At 46.5% G+C, this 19,225-nt stretch overlaps 1 protein-coding gene across 1 annotated transcript in view; it reads right to left on the reverse strand.

Annotated features, from left to right (window-relative positions):
- VWF (von Willebrand factor) overlaps nucleotides 1-19,225 on the reverse strand; it is a 1,005,270-nt gene that overhangs the window by 32,154 nt on the left and 953,891 nt on the right. Inside the window, exons 48-50 of the mRNA XM_069628335.1 lie at nucleotides 18,987-19,085; nucleotides 14,673-14,801; nucleotides 12,188-12,227 (exon numbers count right to left, since the gene is read on the reverse strand). Of these exons, the coding sequence (XP_069484436.1) occupies nucleotides 12,188-12,227; nucleotides 14,673-14,801; nucleotides 18,987-19,085 (268 nt within the window). The remainder of the gene's footprint in view (nucleotides 1-12,187; nucleotides 12,228-14,672; nucleotides 14,802-18,986; nucleotides 19,086-19,225) is intronic.

The raw sequence follows: 19,225 nt of genomic DNA on the forward strand, positions 1-19,225 counted from the left end.
ACTGCTAACAGTTCAAAATGGCATTCGAATCAGATTATAAGATGAATCAATGATAGTCACAGAAAGGAAGCAAGTAAAATCAAGCAATGCCAGAATCGTCTATCCCACTACCTTGAGACGTTCTGTGAGAGGATCCCCCACCCGGGCAACCTGTTAAATAAAGCGTATTTGACAAGCGCAGTCCAATTATGCTCAATATAGTTTTGAGTCCTTCTAAATGGTTCAACAAACCCAAAGTACCTGCTTTCGAGGAGTTCTTCAGTGAGTCGTCGATGGGCCCTTCTTGATTGCACTCCCTTTCAGGCAGGACCCACGGGTCGTCGAGAGTTAGGGAAGAAAAGTGTGAACACTGTCGTTGCGGCAGCAGCTTCGTTTCTTGCGGTGCTCGTTGATGATCGGTCGAAAACATCCTGCAAGCTGAGGCATGCGGTGCACCTCGACGACAAGTGTTCGTTGCTGCAAGGAGTCAATGAAGAACTTTGGCCCAGCAAGGTTGTCGAGTTGTCAGCGTCTCTGCGGTCCTCGGGTGGCGGGAAACCCACCAGTGGATTCTCCTCGGTGGTCAGCGGCCTGGACTTTCTCTGGCAGGAAGAAAGTGGTCGACGAGGATGAGCAAGGGAGTCCTTGTTTCAATGTTCTTAGCCAAAGGAGAACTGCAGCTCCGGTCAGCGACGACGGTCGTCAACGGTGATGGACTTCAAAGTCCGGTGCTTTCGCTTTGTGATTCCGCAGCTGTCCCCTTCTCTGGTTGGCAGCCTTTCAAGGGTCTGACGTCCAAGGAGCTTTGGCAAAGATCAGCTAGTGCACGATGGTCCCTCGTCGCTCAGGAAGAGGTCTCCTAGCCAGGTCCTCTCTTGGAGTTCCTTGACGGCCCAGCAGCTTTCAGATTAGCGAAGGACAGCAGCAGTGGTTGTTCTTTTTCCAGTGGGCTTCAAAGTTAAGCATCAGTTTTGACTTCAGCTTCTGAACGATTTCCATCAGTGAGAGGCCCCCAGATATAATGTCGATCTCCCATTCACTCTGCTGGGTCACACTCAGGCAACCAATCATTCAGAAGGGCATTCAGGCAGTCAGGCAGCCAATCAGGCTCACAGGGCATTCAGGCCATTCTTCTCCATCCAGACAGTCACAACACGGAATGTGGAATTGGACAGACACTCTGCCATTCAGCACGCCACATTGCATTCACACCAGTTTCGGGCAGGGCTGTCTCAGTCATTGTGTCAACCACCAGATACTAGACACCCATATCATGAAATGCCTATTCGTCACACACTCCATTCACCCAGGTCCCAAACCACGGGCGTACCCACAACATACAGTCATTGGGAAGGCTCCAGCCAGTCTGGCCTGGACTTCCCCACACTACCATATATGGAACTTCCACCCAACAGCCAGTCAGGGGGAAGGGACAGAGTCAGGGCTTCCCGGGATTTCGGGAATACAAGGTAACAGGTAATAAAAAGCAAGAGGACACAGGGGCCATCTTGTTTCCTATCAGGAATCCACTGATTCCAAATGACAGGACATGGACATCGCGCAAATTGGAGTATGCGCAGGGCACCTGTCTATTTAGACCAGAGCTGCTACCAGCCTGTACCATGCTCTGTGGGCAACACACAGTTGCCCAAAAACGCTAGGAGTACAGGGCTGTACTCCCACCCATGGGTGCCATAAGGGTATCCCAAGGGTGCGCTCACCAAACCAAAAAGAGGAAGAGCCGCACCCCTAGGAGTCCCACGTGAACTCCTGCATGGAAAACAAGACAGAACATACATGATAAGGCAATAAAGGACAAGGATACACAGACCCTGTCCCTCCAATGCATTTCCAGCATCACACCTTTTTAATCCAGAACTGTGGACATTTTAAAAAGAGAGTCCTAATTGTGCATATTTTTATCATTGACAAAAAGCTGTTTGAAAATTCGAGCAAGCTCACGAGTTTCAAATCTCTCCCAAAAAGTTTGCCACTGGTAGCGCTCATGAGGAAATTATATGTAATTCAATATTAATAAGCAATTTTATTTATGCCCTGTAAAAGACCATCAATAAATCCAGTTTGCATAGACGTTGCGGAAGGTCATTGTACATCCTTACAGGAAGCATAGAGCATTTCTGTCCCCATTTGGCACATTTGTTGACCAAAGGAACAAGAGTATGTGCCTCAAAAGACAAAGTGGGTTCATAGGTTGGAGCATAGGTTTCCTATCCAATATACAAGGTGAAGTCATGTGAAGTTAGCATGTGAAAGTCGACCAAAGTATCTGGAAGGTAAGTAGCATGTGAAAGTCGACCAAAGTATCTGGAAGGTAAGTAGCATGTGAAAGTCGACCAAAGTATCTGGAAGGTAAGTAGCATGTGAAAGTCGACCAAAGTATCTGGAAGGTAAGTAGCATGTGAAAGTCGACCAAAGTATCTGGAAGGTAAGTAGCATGTGAAATTCGACCAAAGTATCTGGAAGGTAAGTAGCATGTGAAAGTCGACCAAAGTATCTGGAAGGTAAGTAGCATGTGAAAGTCGACCAAAGTATCTGGAAGGTAAGTAGCATGTGAAAGTCGACCAAAGTATCTGGAAGGTAAGTAGCATGTGAAAGTCGACCAAAGTATCTGGAAGGTAAGTAGCATGTGAAAGTCGACCAAAGTATCTGGAAGGTAAGTAGCATGTGAAAGTCGACCAAAGTATCTGGAAGGTAAGTAGCATGTGAAAGTCGACCAAAGTATCTGGAAGGTAAGTGAGCCAGTGCAAGGACTGGGGATTCCCTAGACAAAGTGCCAGGCTGGAATGAGGTTTTAACTTTTCACAGTCAGTATGGCACCGCACTATACCCCATGCTGGTGAAATATGAAGAAGCTAACATGTGCCAGGCATTTCAGTTCTCAAATCCAGAGATGCTGTGCCAAAGGCGCCACCTAACCTTGGGGCCAACAGTGGGGCCATCCACTGGGCTCAGGCTGAACCTAAAAAAGGACGCTGGGCCCATAGGAGTTATGCAGGGAGATCCCCAGACTGTGTCCTACTGGTTTCCTGCACTAAGGGAAAGGATAGTGACAGGAGCACCACCCACCTACAACCACTTATGACTAACAGAGCAATGGGGTCATCTATAAAATCTCTGAAGTTACCTCTAATAATAGCACTAGTATTCATAGAGAGGTATTCCAGGGCCCCTGCCAGACCCAAACACCCAGCGTAGGAATTTTAAGAAAGCAAAGTTGCAGCATAGCCAACTCATCACTGGTGAACAGGGAAATACATTTTTTTCCTCAGAAGAGCTGATAAAGGACCCATTCATAGCAATACGTTAGATATGCATTGCCTGCAGGAGGCCCACAGCCACACATCTCCTCTTAACAAATAAAGAAAAGGAAAAGAAAGGTACGCATATTAGCCATGCGAGGGACAGAATAAACAAATATTATTCTCCCACCCCCCCTAGCATTGTGTGGATTAAAATGTTCCCATTTCCCTGTGATGTACGCTTCACACAAACAATGAACAGTGTTTCCTGCTTAACAAAGTCTTCTCTGGATTTTGATTTAAAGGTTGAGGGAATGCAGGGGCACGGTCAAAAGGAGACATGTCAGGAGGCCTCCAAAGGGAAGAAGGAGAATTCACACATGCCCAGGTAAACTGTAGAATCCATCACAGTGGCAGGCCTTAATGTAAGCTCAACACACACATCTTCCAGTCTACATACGGTCCAATCACAGAAGAGGCCTCTATATGCCACACAGGAGCAAGCCATGTCCCTAACATCCACAAAAGAAAACTCGAGGCCAGTCTATAAAAGCCAGGCAGCTCAGATAGAAAGTGTGAGGTGTTCAGAAAGCAGCTTGAGGAAGGTTTTTGAAGAAGATTATCAAGAAAGAGATCTTTTTTTTTTTTTTTTTTTAACTTTTATTTTTGTTGACAGAGGCAGGTAGCATACACACTTACATCAGGACAGCAAGAGCAAATACAATACATAGGTACATTAATGCAAGGGCTTTTCTGCGGAACATAAGCTGTCAGGGACCATCAGCAACATAACATGAGACACCAACACTTTAGGCAACACTAGTAGAAGGCCGGGGAGATCCGCCCACCGTGGAGATGTCATCCAACCCGTTCAAATAACTATTAAAGGCAGACCAGATATTACGGGGGCGGGACCGGGCCGGGAGCATATCCAAAAACCCCTCCTCGCAATTCCTAGACCATGTGAGCAGGTTCAACCATTTCTGATATGTAGGGGGGGTCGAGCTTTTCCAATCCAGCAAGATGCATTTCTTGGCCACCACACAACTTACATTTAGGAACTTGACCACATCTCTAGGATCCCCGAGGCCCCACACCCCAAACAGTGCCCCCAGCGGGTCAAGGTCAACATCAACATCAATAATTGTCGACAACGTCTGCATGATCTTGGACCAGAATGTGGCCAGCTCCGGGCAGGCCCAGAACATGTGTAGATGGTCAGCCCCATCGGTTCCGCAGCGGAGGCAGGGCCGGGGAGTAGAGCGTGCAAATCTCGAAATTCTACCCGGTGTAAAATACAGCCTATTGAGCAATTTATACTGTATGGTGCGGTAGCGAAAGTTCAAGGACACCCCACTGGTATGAGAGCACATTTTCCCCCACAATTGGTCTGTAAGGTCCGTCCCCAGTTCGGCGGCCCAGTCCTCCCGTGCCCTGGACGGGCGGGGAGAGGGGCCGGTTAGTAACAATCCATATAATGAGGAGACCACACCCCGCGCCCCTCCCGAATTGGCGATGTATGCGATCCCGGGGGAGTCCGGAGGCTCAGCTGGGAAGTCAGGCCACGCGCTGCGGAAGGCTGCGCGCAGCCTGTAGAATTGCAGCAGCTCCATGACTGAACCGGAGTGCCCCGGCTTCAACGTCTGCAGTGTTATAAACCGCCCATCTGGGTAAAAGTCAGTGAGGGCACGGTAACCCAGCGCCTCCCAGTGCCGTGCCAGTGCAATGTCACACGTGGGTTCAAGCCCGGGAAGGTTCCAGGCGGGAAGCCACCTGTAGTATGGGTGTTGTTCGGCACACGTGTTAAACAGCCGGCCCCAGGCCTGTACAGTGACGCGGACTGGATCGATAGGCGAGTCAGGGACATACTTCCTATTTAGAATCAGGGACATTATGTTACAGGGTGCCCCCGCCAGAGTCTCCAATTTGACGTGGGGGCGAGGTGGGGGTCCGGGGTACCAGTACGAGGCGAATTGCGCCTGTGCAGCCGTCCAGTATCTAAGCAGGTCCGGGGCCGTGAAGCCCCCTTTGTCATATGGGAGGCACATGTCCGACCATTTCTTACGCACCGCACCAGAGTGCCAGAGAAATTGTGCAAGTGCTTTATGAAGGTCTGTAAAGTATCTCCCACCCGGCCAGACAGGGACCTTAGAGAAGATATACAAGAACTTAGGAAGCAGGATCATTTTCACCAGCGAGAGTCTACCGGCCAGCGACAGCGGGAGAGCGCGCCAGCGCGTGATTTTAGCCTCAGCTTGTTCCGCCACCGCTCGGTAGTTATCCGCTAGCAGTGTTTCCCTAGACCGAGACACCCAGACCCCCAAATATTTAATCCCCATTGGGGACCAGCGTAGCGGGTACTCCGTGAGCGGTTGGGCGGTGGAGCTAGTAAGAGGGAACATTTCGGATTTGGTATAGTTAATGGTGAACCCGGAGTGAGTGCCAATCCGGGTGATACCGCGTATAATCGGGTCCAGGTGCACATCCGGGTCTCTTACGAAAAGTAAAACATCATCTGCATAGAGCGAGACGATTTCAGGAGCGGCCTTCAGGCGGATCCCCTGGTGGGCGTGCCGGGCCCTGATATAGTCGGCCATCGGCTCTATTGCCAGGGTGAATAAGATCGGAGAAAACGGGCAACCTTGACGGGTGCCCCTAGAGAGTGGGAACAGAGCTGACGTCTGGGAATTAACCCGCACCCTAGCCACCGGGGAAGTGTATAGCAACTTAATGTACGCTATCATGTTAGGCCCTACACCCATAGTCTCCAGCACCAACCAGGTATATTTCCAGGAGACCATGTCAAAAGCCTTCTGGGCATCCAGCGTAACCGCCACGGCGCCAACTCCCTGATCCATGCGGGCCATGACATTGAATAGCCGTCTAATATTGTGGGACGTCGACCTCCCAGGGACGAACCCTGATTGGTCATCATGCACCATATAGGACATGACCGGGAGGAAGCGGTTGGCAATCACCTTAGCGAATATTTTGGTATCTAGATTCATTAGTGAGAGGGGCCTATATGATCCACACTCATCAGCAGGTTTCCCAGGTTTAAGAAGGACCGTAATGGCGGCCTCCCGCAATGATGGAGGGAGGGTGCCCAGCCGGAGCGACTCATTCCAGACCTCCAGCAGCCTGGGGGCCAAGATGGCCACATGCTCCTGATAAAATTCTGCCGTTAGCCCATCCGGACCGGGAGCTTTTCCTTTGGGTAGATTGGAGATTGCCCCGACAATTTCGTCCAGCAGAATGGGGGAGTCCAGTGAGTCTTTGGTTGTGGGGGGAAATGAGTGTCGTGGGGATCTGGCTGAGGAGATCGCGCATTTGGGACTCGCTATGTTCAGGGGGCTGGGAGTATAGGTCAGCGTAGAAGTCCGCGAAGACTTCCAAGATTCGTTGGTCAGACGTTTGACTCAGCCCTAACCTGTCCCTGATACAGGAGATCTGTGAATGACCCCACTCGCCCCTGGCCACAGCAGCCAGCGTCCTGCCCGGTCTGTCCCCCTCACCATACTTGCGAGCCGCCTGGGGGCGACTGAAATATCGAACTTCCCTGATGGCCTGGTCATTAAAAGCTTGGAGCTCCTCGCTGATCTGGGAGAGGGTGGCCGGGTCAACCGAAGTGGGATGCGCTCTTTCCAGGTCGCGTAATTTGGTTTCGGAACGGGCAAGAGCAGCACGTATAGCCTTGAGTACTCCCGCCTCCCTCGATATGGACATTCCCCTGATGAAGACTTTGAAGGCCTCCCACCGGACCCCCAGGGAGGTGGACCGGGACAAGTTAAACTCAAAATAGGACTGTATATCAGCAAGAATATCCGCCTTGAATACTATGTCTTGCAGGGCGGCAGACTTGAAGCGCCAAGTATTAATAGTGGGAACCGGGACTCCCAGATCCACGGACATCCGGACAGGAGAATGGTCCGATAGGGTACGCGCCAAGATCTGAGTTTCAGCCACCCTGCCCAGAAGCGTACTGGACACGAAAAACATGTCAATCCTCGAGGAGCTGTCGTGTACCGAGGAATAATGGGTATATTCGCGCGCCAACGGGTGCATCGCCCGCCATGCGTCTCGAACATCTAGTGACACCCCGTGTGCTAATAGCCTACGCGCTGCGCCCGAGAGCAATCTGGGGGCAGTGCCCATTCTGTCCAACGTGGTATCCATTATGAAATTCATGTCCCCCCCCCCAGATAATCTGTACCCCCACATAACCCAGCAGTATCGCCGCCACCCGGTCAACGAAATCAGGAGAGTCCACATTAGGGCCATAGGTGTTGACCAGCAGGTATTCCCTATTCGCCAAAGAACAATGCAGGATAACATACCTCCCTTCAGGGTCAACATAATTCTTATGTAGAGAAAACTTGAGCGATCTATGAACCATCGTCAGGACCCCCCTAGCGCGGGAGGAGTAGGAGGTAAAATATCTATTGGGGCCCCAGGAAGGGGCCATGCATCTGGCCAGGTGGCCCCCAGAGTGGGTCTCCTGCAGGAACAAAATTTTACAACAATGTCTGTTGGCGTAAGCCATAATTTTACGAGCCTTGGTGTAGTTACTAAGGCCCCGTACATTCCAAGACAGCACAACAGTTGTCATTGCATCGAACTAGGGTACATCCCACACTCTCTGCCCAGAGCCAGCCAGTAGTTTAAATTGGGCCCCACAATGGTGCCCCGATGTCATGCATTCTGCCACACTACCTCCGTCTTTTGTAATACAATCCCACACACCCCCAACATCACCACCCACCACCCACACTGCCCACCCGCAACTTGCAGTAGGTATCGTCCCCCACCCAAACCCAAGGTCCCCAGCTAAGCCAGGGGAGTGACAGGGTCTCCCCAACCGGGGAGGAACAGAGGGCACCACCCAACGGGGATGCGCCCACGATTCGGCCCAACAGTGGCCACCCAGCCCTAACAGCAAACCAAGCACAAACACAAACATTGCAAACGCAGTGGGGGCGCTGTAGCCGTGCGGACGGCATCTTAAACATCATTTAGGCCAACATGGGCCATCAAGTCAAGTTCTGCGGTGAAGGATCCAAGTTCGAACCCAGGAGTTGAGGTCGGATGATAACAGGAAAACAATAGGCGATCTAACGCATGAGCATACAGTGTACGAGGAGTATTGAGTAGTGTCCAAGGGTCCAGGGCGAAACCCCAGGCCGGATGGCCATCCACGGGGTTCGAGTCGCTTCGGTAAAGAGCAGCATTGCCAACAACACATCCAAAATGAGCGGAGAGAGCTGGCGAGGAGAGTGGGGCACTACAAGGAGTGCTCACTCAGCGGCCACGGGAGCATTTATCGGATTAGGTAAAGGTATCTCCAGCTCGATGAACTTCACTGCCTCCTCGGGGACCGTGAAGAAGTAGAGTTTGCCGTTGTGGGTCAATTTCAATCGCGCCGGGAAGAGGATGGCGTATGGGACATTGCGTTCCCTGAGCAGCTTTTTGACCCCGAGAAATTGGCGCCTTTCCTGCTGGACCGCTACGGAGAAGTCGGGGAAGATCCTAACGGTGTTGGCCTCCAGGCGCAGCTCTCCCTTCTCCCGTGCCAAGCGTAGGATGAGGTCCCTGTCCCGATAGTTCAGGATCCTGGCAATGATGGGTCTCGGAAGATCACCCGGTCTAGGGCGAGGGGACAGGGCCCGATGTGCGCGCTCGACCGTAAAGTGCGGAGACAGGGTCGGGTTGTCGAGCAGTTCCCTAAGCAAGCTCTCGATCGCATCCTCCATGCGCCCCTTAAGTGCGTTCTCGGGGACACCAATGATGCGTAGATTATTCCTGCGAGAGCGGGACTCCAAGTCATCGCATTTGGATTTAACCGCCTTCATGTCCCGGGACAGGGCCGCGACCGTGGACTGCAGCACGTGTAGTTCGTCCTCGTTAGTAGAGATCCTGCCTTCAGCCTCCGCTATTCGGGTCCCGGCTTGGTCTACACGTGTCTTGAGCGAGGCAACATTGGCATGTATATCGTCCAACTTCTCGTGGAAGGAAGCGAAATTTTTGGCCATCGACTCCATGATAACCGTGAGGTCAGGTCCCGGCGGCCCGGCCTGCGACTCCACCCCAGACTCCTCCGGCGGGGGTGGGGATGAGCAAGCGTCGGATCTCGGAACCGCTCTAGCGAATCTATCCATCGATCCTCCCCTGCAGTTTCCCTTCGATTTACTTGGCATGACGAAGGGTAGCGACGGCCGCCGTGGTTATCAAGCGTCAGCCACGTGGAGGTGGTGGGCACAGGGTCCAGGAGTCGAGTCAAGCCCGGGGGGATCTTCACCGATGTGGACGTGGATCACGCTGGCAATACAGAGCGGGGCGCACCAGGGGGGAGGGGGCAGGGGCGCCCACAGGGCAGGTCCAGGGGCAGCGCGAGATGATGGCCGGGCCCACCGTGCCCCGTCCGGATGCGTCACCCCTCCGCTCCTCACCTCGACAGTGCAGTCCTCCGCCAGGCGAGTGTCGATGTGGCGGGGCACCCCACAGGCCGCCGCAGCCGTCGGTTCGGTCCCAGCCCCCCGTCCGGCAGTGATCCGCCCCGCGGGGCCCCCCAAGGTGGGAGACAGGGGCGGGCGGGCCGCGAAAGAGTGGCGAGGCCTCGAGTGACCGCCGCAGCCCGGGTAGGCCTCCAGAGAGATGTGGCAGTAGCAAGTCTCCCAGTAGTCAGAGAAGGCCGGGACTCCGCCAGGAGCTGCCCAGCAGACAGGGGCAGATGGTTGGCCGCAATAGGAGTGTAGCAAGCTCCGATGTTCGCAGATGTGGGCAGATGAGGGCCGGAGCCGCACGGAGCTCAAAAGCTAAGCAGCCATCTTGGGCTGCTCCACAGCGCCACCACGAAAGAGATCTTTTAAGAGGAGAGCTAGGAGGGGATTGTTGCAGATTGTAAAGAAGAAGTTACAGTGGATGCAGAGAGGATCAATTTGGAGAGAATAATATTTAGGAGGTTGGAGAGAGAACTTTGCCTCTGGGGAGTGTTATTTTGAGGAGGTTGGAAGGAGAAAATTATCATCTAAAGAGAGCTATATTGAGGAAGTTGAAGGGATTGAGTTACCATCTGAAGAGGAGGATTAGAGGAGGTGGGAGATGTAGCGAACTCTTACCATCTGGGGAGGTGGGCATAAAAAAGCTAAAGATGGTGAAAGAGTGGCCAAAGTTGGACAGGTGGGAGAGAATGAGACAATGCAAGCCAATCACAGGCCATGGACCATATTTCAGGTGTAGCCAGGATGAGTGAAGGGGCTCTGTGTGTCCGTTATAAACACGTGTGTCCTACTGATTGAGCAGATATGTCAGAAGTGAGCACTTACCTTGAAAGTCCACCTACAGGTATCACCATTTATAAGTAGAAATTATACAAGCGTTTCAAGTTGTATCAAATGGTAAAAGAATCCACTAGATTACAGGTCTATTCTTTATAACAAAGAGTCTGAATTGTTCCATAATAAAATTAAGAATCATGATGTAATGCTTTGGAATTCTGTATGCACCTCATAGCATTATAAATATATAAAAAATGGCTGACCTTTCAAAAACTTAAAATTAGTAATGTGTTTCTTTTTACAATGCCAATAAAAAATGTTGCTTGTATATTACCAATATATTCCTCAAAATGTAACAGCTGATGTCAATTAAATTCTCTAGTAACATTTTGACAATAAAAAGTAAAGCAAAGGTGATCTTCAAAGCAAACTATTGCACAATGAATTATATATTCAGAAGAATTACTTTGACTGTTAAGATATTACAAGCAAAAAGTGTTATGTTTTATATCAAGTACACTTTAAATATTATACTAATTGTAAAAGCATTTAACAGTAGATATCCATTTACAGCAGTAGCTTCACAAGTTACATTGAAAGAACTTGTCCGCCTATTGCGGATTTCTAGCAGATAATCTGCTCTCCAGACCTCACCACATTAATGATCTTTGTTTCAAATTCCCATCTAGTTATCCAAGCCATCAAGACTCATTTTGGTTATTGCCAGTGCCCAGAAAGAAAATATGTGATTATCTTAGAGCAGCCTTATAGTTCATTCCTTAAAATTGGGGCAGGAGAGGTTTGTGTGCGTGACACCTAATTATCTCATCTAGCAGTTATACTTATTTGTTCTACCTCGAAAAGCAAACTACCACTTTGAGGCACTGCTACATTTTTTCTTTAATGAGTGGTTCACTTGGCTGCCTATAAGAAAGCATCCATTTCATTATGCCTGATGTTGAAGGTGACTGATTAACTACAACACTAGGGCATGTGAGCTCTATAATGGAAAGATGTATTGGAAGAGCCAATCTGATGATCCTTTTCGTTATGAAAAAAGAAGATGAACCATTCATCGATATGAAGAATAAAAATGTTTGTGAATGTAGTGAACATGCCACTGGAAATGTACGGACCACTCATGATTTTGCATATTGATTGTGACTACCTGCAACAATTTGTTGTAGATCACAATGCATGGTAAGTTACATAGGGCCTCATTATAACCTTTGCGGAATGGGTTAACGGGCGCCGCTAATGGTGGCGGACCCGTTAAACCCATTCCGCAAGATTACGAGGTTCCTTCGTGGGACCCGATGTGGATGTCTGGTTTTACCAGACGTCCGTAGCGGCTCCCGCGAGGGAACCAGGGAGCTAACAACGGGCGGTCGTAATCGTCCCGTTGTTAGCTCCCGCACCCATACCCATTGAGCCCTATGGGGGCTGAAATGGGAATGGGGAAGGTCCGGGCCCGGGTTCTCTGTAGGAGGAATTACCGGGCCCTCCAAACTTATTAAGGGCATGGCTACCGCCAAAGTCGTAATGAGGCCCACAGTGTTGACATTTTGGTTTTCATGTGTCATCATCTATGATATATGCAAATGTCAGCACAAGCGTGCATACCTATATACACTTATCTCACAAGTTACATCTGTAGAGGATGTAATTACTTACATGTTTCACAGCAGGTATTGTCGATTTGTTTTACTGTACCCTGAAAAAGAGAAGTCAGTTCAAAACAGTTAAGTGCAAAGCAATGACACATCTAACGCAATCAATGTTTATTCCAAATGCAATTTGTATAAAATGAACAGATGATTTCAAATAACTAAATACACACATTGGCCATCATTAAAAGTTAGCCGCTCTGGATATAACGGTGCCGGTAAAACCATACCGGCACCGTTTTCCAGACCGGCTAACTACAAGTTCTGTGGCTGTATGGTGTTACAACCGCCAGGTCTGACCTGCCAGGCGTAACGCCACCGGCTGCAGACGTACACTGAAAAACAGCAGCACCATTACAACATGGTGCCAGTGTTTCCACTTCCCAATTCCTGTGGAGTCCTGCAGGACTCCACAGGAATGGTCATTTACAGAATGCCAGCTCTGGAATGACCGGATCACCGGGGCTATAATGCCCCAGTGATTCCGGCAAGACCGGAGCAGGTAAGTCCCCACGGGTTTGGCGACAGCCTGCCATATTTACCGGCACGGATACCACCAGACTCGTAATGAGGGCCATTATCTTCTATTCATGGCACGTAGCAGATCAAAATGTTGAAATTATCATTTCATTAGTGCCTTCAGTTCAGATGTTTGTGTTGCGATTGTGACCCTGTATTTGGACCAAATAAGCAATGGTCCATATTCCAAATATTAAAGAGTCTTTATTGTCCTGCTCTGTAACACTGTAAACATTGGCCGTGGGGTCCTGCGGTATTTTAGATGATCTTGCACTTTGATTGATTATTGGAGGAAGTCATCAACCACATTGAAAAAAAACATCTCTTTTAGAGATGTAGTCTACTGTCTTCTAACACATTCATTGGTTTGCTGACTTCATAGGAAATGGAGTTTGCTTCGACCCACAAATAAATGTTGTCAATAAGAACAACCTTACCCACACAACGGCAATTACAGCCAACTTGAAACAGAATAGTGAAGCTTCAAAAGTACATTGTTTGTCAATGGTCCTCAACAATCACAATATGTAATGCACCCTTAACAGAAATATGTGGGATCTTAATTAGCTGAGATGTTTTACCAGTTAATATGGACCTTGTAATTAGAGGACTCATTTGTATTTCCATGCTGAGGAAACAAATGCTTTGATAAGGAGCTCATGGCTAAGAGTGGACTAATACATTCGTTATTAAAATCAATGTCTGTCCACAACCCACACCCAAATCGTTCAGCTATAACTCATGATATGTTTCTGACCTTGACAACAACTGACTGCTAATGCAAGAAGAAGGTAGGAACATGGTCCTGCTTCTTCTTAAGTTATAATCATAATGATCAGATTCCTCAGAATTCTCGTGAAAAAAATCCTCTCCATTTTCACATGAGTTACGCATTCTAACAGCCCTTTTTTTTATATCTGGATGGTAATCACATATTGATGTGAACCTTAGTTCGTTCTCCAAAAGGATACCTCCCATTGATGTGCAATGAATATTTAAGAAAAATAATGTTGACAACAGAGAGTCCCATAAGGGGCAGATGAAAGAAAAACACATGCAGATACTGACCATCTGCTGCTCCATGAACAGGCCATAACTACAAGATCCAAGCACAATGTTGCCAATCATCAATATCATTGACTTCCACCAATCCCCAAACTCAGCCTGAGCAAAGCCAAAGAAGCAGTGGGATGCTTAAAGCATCTGTCATTGTGGTCAAAAGTAGTGCTTTAAAAAAGAAAATGAAATTACTACCTAAGGGAAATGTATACGGAACCATCACAAACATTAACAGATTTACTGCCACTTTACACCACTGCCAAATTCTGACTTCGTAGGAAAAGTGAAGAATAAGCCTCCAGCACTTGCGAGAGGTTGTCTCGCCACTTCCTCCAAAAATGGAGGATATAGTGTATGCAGAATTATCACCCTCAACAACTGCTCCAAATCCCCAATGGAGTAAAATAGACTTGGAGAATTGTGATTAACCCTACCAAAGAGCCACGTGGTTGACTGGCAAACAACAACAATAGTTTGGTGGATTTACGACTGGTAAATCCTCCAAACTTATAACAAAACCCTAGATGTGGTAAGTAGCAATTTCTCTTCATTTATGATAACATCACCATCAGCTTTCCCAAAAAGGGAAAGCTAGATATTAAGCCATACTTTGTCAAAAGGCAGATCTTATTAGAAAGATTACTTACTTTACTGTTCTATGAACTATGCTGACAAAATAACATTACTCTGTGTCCCTATTTCAATTTCTTACATTTGAAAATCTCTTAAGCAAATGCAGTGTATTTATTTTTTGCCTTTAAAATGTCCCTACGCATGTTGACAATTTTGCAATGTTGCTAACAGCATGCAATTGCAAAGATTGTGTCTTGCAGATTCCCGAAGGCTTTTTTTCAAAATTTAGTGTGTTATAAAAATGAAATTGTTTTGAGCAAACAAGTTACCATAACACTTACCCCATCAGCCAGGCATTTCTCCCGATCAAATGGTGGACACCCTGTTGTTTTCTTTTCCCAGGTAAACTCCCCTTGCTCGTTAACTTTACAGAAGTGGCTATCACATCCATCTTGAACCGTGTCATTTGGCTACAAAAAACAGAACATTGTATACAGTTATATTGAGAAATAGAATAGTGGCATTTATGTTTAGCGCCTAATCTCTATAGGGTACTATGTTATTTCGCCGCAGTATTTTTCTAAGCAGGTTTTTTCATCGCTGTTTTTTTTCGAAAAACTCATTGTTTTTTTCTTTTTTTTTCCCCTTACACCCACAACCATATATTAAATTGTTTAACCCCCCCAAAAAAAATAAAACAATGAGTTTTTTTCGAAATAAAAACGGCGATGAAAAAACACACGATGAAAAATACTGCGGTGAAATGCATGTATACCCTCTACAGTGCCTACCCCAACATGCTAACAGAAAAGGAACAATGCAGGGCGTAATTCTTCATCCAGTGGCTAGGACAGTCTTGCTGGTGTGGGTCAGGGGGCTAAGGGAGAGGGACCCCCATTATATAAATAAAATGTAAATGGAAAATAAAACCAAGTATTTGCATTGAAGTGAGTTACCACTAAGTTATTCACTTCAGTCTAACAACGTAGAACAACTGTACACTAGAAAGTTAATAGTTAGAAGGTTCTAACCTCAGGGAAGAGAGAGGTAAAGAAGCAAGGAGTGAGTGGAAGGGAGAGGGAAGATACGGGTTGCGGAAACTGGAAACAAAAAGGCCAGAAGTGGAAGAGTGGCACAACAGCGGACAGGGAAGTATGTCAAGAGGAAGGAGCAAGGGACAGTTAGGAGGGGCAGAGAAGGAGGGTAGACTAAAAAGGGGACAGTAGACATACAAGACAGAGAAGGAACAAGTCACTGAATCAGCAGGCATAGAAGACATACATTGTCCTGGAGGAATTGGGAAACGTGTTGATTAAAACAAGATGATAAGATTGCAAGGTCCAGAGGAAATGGAAGACAGAGGTTTGAGGAGCAGAATGTTTCTTCGGAATGAAAGAGAGTTCAGATGACAAGGGGGTCCATGAAGGAGGCTAGAGGTCCATTCCATTATAGGCCCTGGGGCTGTTACAGGGGCCAGAAAAGAGAACATGTTCAAAAAAAGGGTCTGTCTTGGGTGAATACAAATATCATTTGAGGGCACGTTATGGTTAATTTTTCTGACCAATGTGTGGTCATCTCATTTGTCAACTTTTTCATCATCATTCCAAACATTTTTAAAAGAGAAAACAATGACAAGAAAAAACATTACAGGAAGTACATCACAACCACAAGTTTACAACAAGGATCAGTGGTGGATATAAAAACTTCACAAAAATGTGAATATTCTTTCATATAACATGATTATTTGTATATGCCTAAACCTTAACAAAAATTATATCCACATTACAAAAATAAAATCTATAAAATGATAGTGAAAATATATAGAGGACATGTGCAATAACAAAATAATGCAATTATAATGTTACTATAGTTTCCGCAGTCTGATTTAATCACCTGTATTATTCAAGACAAAGAGAATGCTCAGATGTGGTTCTAGAGATTTTTAATATACTAAGAATGCCAAGAAGGGGCTGCCGGAATTGAGATTGATATGCTTATAGCTTTGCCATAACGTTATGTATTGTTAAGTAATACCTAATCCTACTGTTGAGATTCATATCTTTGCAACAAATAGCAGATTCAGTAAGGATTTGCTAACTCTGATGTATTTGTTTGTATGCCAGTCATCATTTGCGAAATCATGCATTTGTCGGTAATGGTGAGATTTGAAGTTCACTTGTTTGGTAGGTAATTGACAGGTCTGATGGACTATACAAAGCAGGATAATAGTTAATGCTTTCCAACCATACTAGTATTTCATCAGTTTGCTATCGTAGAACGTACGGCTGACAGGTCTTTCCATTGTAAACAACGCATCAGCTCCAAAAAATGCAAAATATGTTATAACTACACATGAAAGCAGGTTTTATTATCATTAAGCATTACTTACTACAAAAAGCAATTCTAGACACACAAAACAACAACCATTCTCAACGTCCTTCAATATTGAAAATCCAACATCACACACTAGGACGGGAGTCCTGGTTAGTTCAGGTATACAACCAGTCCCTGATGCTTCAGGGCAGAAGATTGGTAAATACTACCTCTCAAACTATAAAAAGCCTCTTCCCTTCACTGTGCTGCTCTCACCTGGTTAAACAATTTGAGGGGAGAGCCATCATTTATATAAAAAAAAAAACAAGTTCAAGTCCAAACATGTGCCTGATTCCACCAAGTCAAGATTGAAATGCCCACGCATTTCACTACCAATTCCTAGAGTTCCTTGGATCCCATTCTCCGGGAATCATATAGTACGTTTCTGTGTGAATACTTCCTGCACTGAGGTGATGTCCAGCCCCTATGAGTCTTCACCCCCAAAAAAAAGTCACTGATGAAATACTACTGCTACAAAGAATACATGCAAACATCAGGCTAAATACTGCATGGGCGACCTGTGTACCTCCAGATGTTTCATACTATGAAACCCAACAATTAACTATTCTGGCAAGGGCCAAAGGGAGTGGCCAAAACATGTGGAGGGCTGTGGGTTGCCTACTAAAGGGTTAAATGCACAACCCTGAAACGTCCTTAAACTTGACCATGAAATGGACTGTCACATCCACGTGGACAAGTTAGACCCATCCCTTACCCCATTCCCCTTCTCAGCTGGCTTAAAAGAAATCAATACCATTAGCCAAAGCAAGGGCCCTGGTTTTGCCTGAAAGAGAGTACTAAAAAGCAATACTCACATAATGGTACTCAGCACTATGTGATGCTCTTTTCCTGTAACCCTAGTTAACCAATGGTCTCAAAGAAAAATGCTGTAAAACTTCGTATTGAATTTGACTGCAAATAGAGCAGCCCTGCTTAAATAAAATAAATAAACAATAACTATAGAAATGATTCCTCGGTACTGTTTGGCATGTCATGTGCCACAAAAGGATTGATACATTTGACAAGATGGGATTGTCAAACCAAATTACAATACTGTGAAACAAAATACAATATTTCACAACGTGTTATAGAAGCTATCCAATAAATAAGCATTTATTATAGGACAATATAGCCATCTAAGGTACCTGGTACCATTCACAAATGACACTACCTTCTTGCTTCTGGTTTATCATGTCTTCAGAACTCCTAGAATGAAGCTTTGCTCTTCAATGAATGGCTCTGAAAATCAGTACATAGCTGGCTTTCCCCCTAGTGAATCTAAGCTTGCTTTGCAATGTTGGACTCATGTTTGCGCGCCCTAGCTCACTGGGTCTACCCAGGTGTTATGTTGGCACTTTGCAAACTCCTTCACAGAAAAGAGCATGGCTTAAAACACCATCGACAATCTTTAGGGAGTGTTTGGAAATATTACTAACTAATTTCATACTAATAGGGTTTCCAAGGGGACAAGTGGCATCACGCGAGAGGAAAAACAGTGGAAAGTACAGCTTTTCGATTTTCAGAAAAAGTTAAGAAAAGGTTGTTGTACTCATTCACACGCATGTGCAAACGCATACGTGTGATACTAACTATACAATAATTAAGGAGCCGTTCCTTTAAAAGAGTCAGGAAGTATACAAGTGACTTATGCTCCTACGGTGGCAATGTTCTTACGTCCTTAAAATTCGTTGAAAGAAGCACTGACGTAAGTCTGAGTTTACGAAAAACGCAAAAACACAGGTGTCACTTAAATACAGACATACACATGCAGAACAATTATTCTACACGTGATCTGATTCTTAAGTCTCATCACTATCATTGGTGCCATAAAACCAATGCATCATCTCCAAGTGGTAGTTTGATTGCATATGGAAAAATAAATAACATTATCTAGATGACCACTTGTGGATTGTATATTGACCCGCTGCATAAATCCAGTTTCAGCACAGAGTCCATACTGTATTCCTATTGTGGTGCTTGGATGTAATAGGTCTTTGAAAGCATTGACATAAACAGATCAGGACTGCATTGAGATCCAAAAGATTGCGTAACCGCGCTTCAGGAAAAATCTCATTTCCTGCTGAAAGCATTTCAAGTATTTGTAAACCAGCCCAGGTGAAGATCAAGCAGCCAAACCTCTTGGGTAGGGAGGGTATTAGGAGGACATCTGAGTTTTGTCAATTTCAAGATGGACAACAAAATGGGCGCCAGGTGCCAGATTTACAAATATGGGCTGCATTTACACCTTGCTTCCAAATCCGATGAGGATGTCTTGCACTGACCTTTAGCTTAACCAGTCGGCCATCCCTCAGCCTGACTTCACAGACAGTTGGCACACATTTCCCGCAGCAGGATCCACTGACTTTTTCTTCCCGGTAATTCTGAAAAAAGAATATTCATGATATCAATGTTGTGGTCAGCATGAGAGACTAAAACAGCCACGCAAACAGATACATGGCCCTGGCTTCTTTTGTTGGTAGATGCCTCATTAAATAAGAGGAACTGTATCACGGCACTAACT

The sequence above is a fragment of the Ambystoma mexicanum genome, chromosome 12 (assembly GCF_040938575.1).
Source record: "Ambystoma mexicanum isolate Mex_15411 chromosome 12, UKY_AmexF1_1, whole genome shotgun sequence".
Lineage (NCBI taxonomy): Eukaryota > Metazoa > Chordata > Amphibia > Caudata > Ambystomatidae > Ambystoma > Ambystoma mexicanum.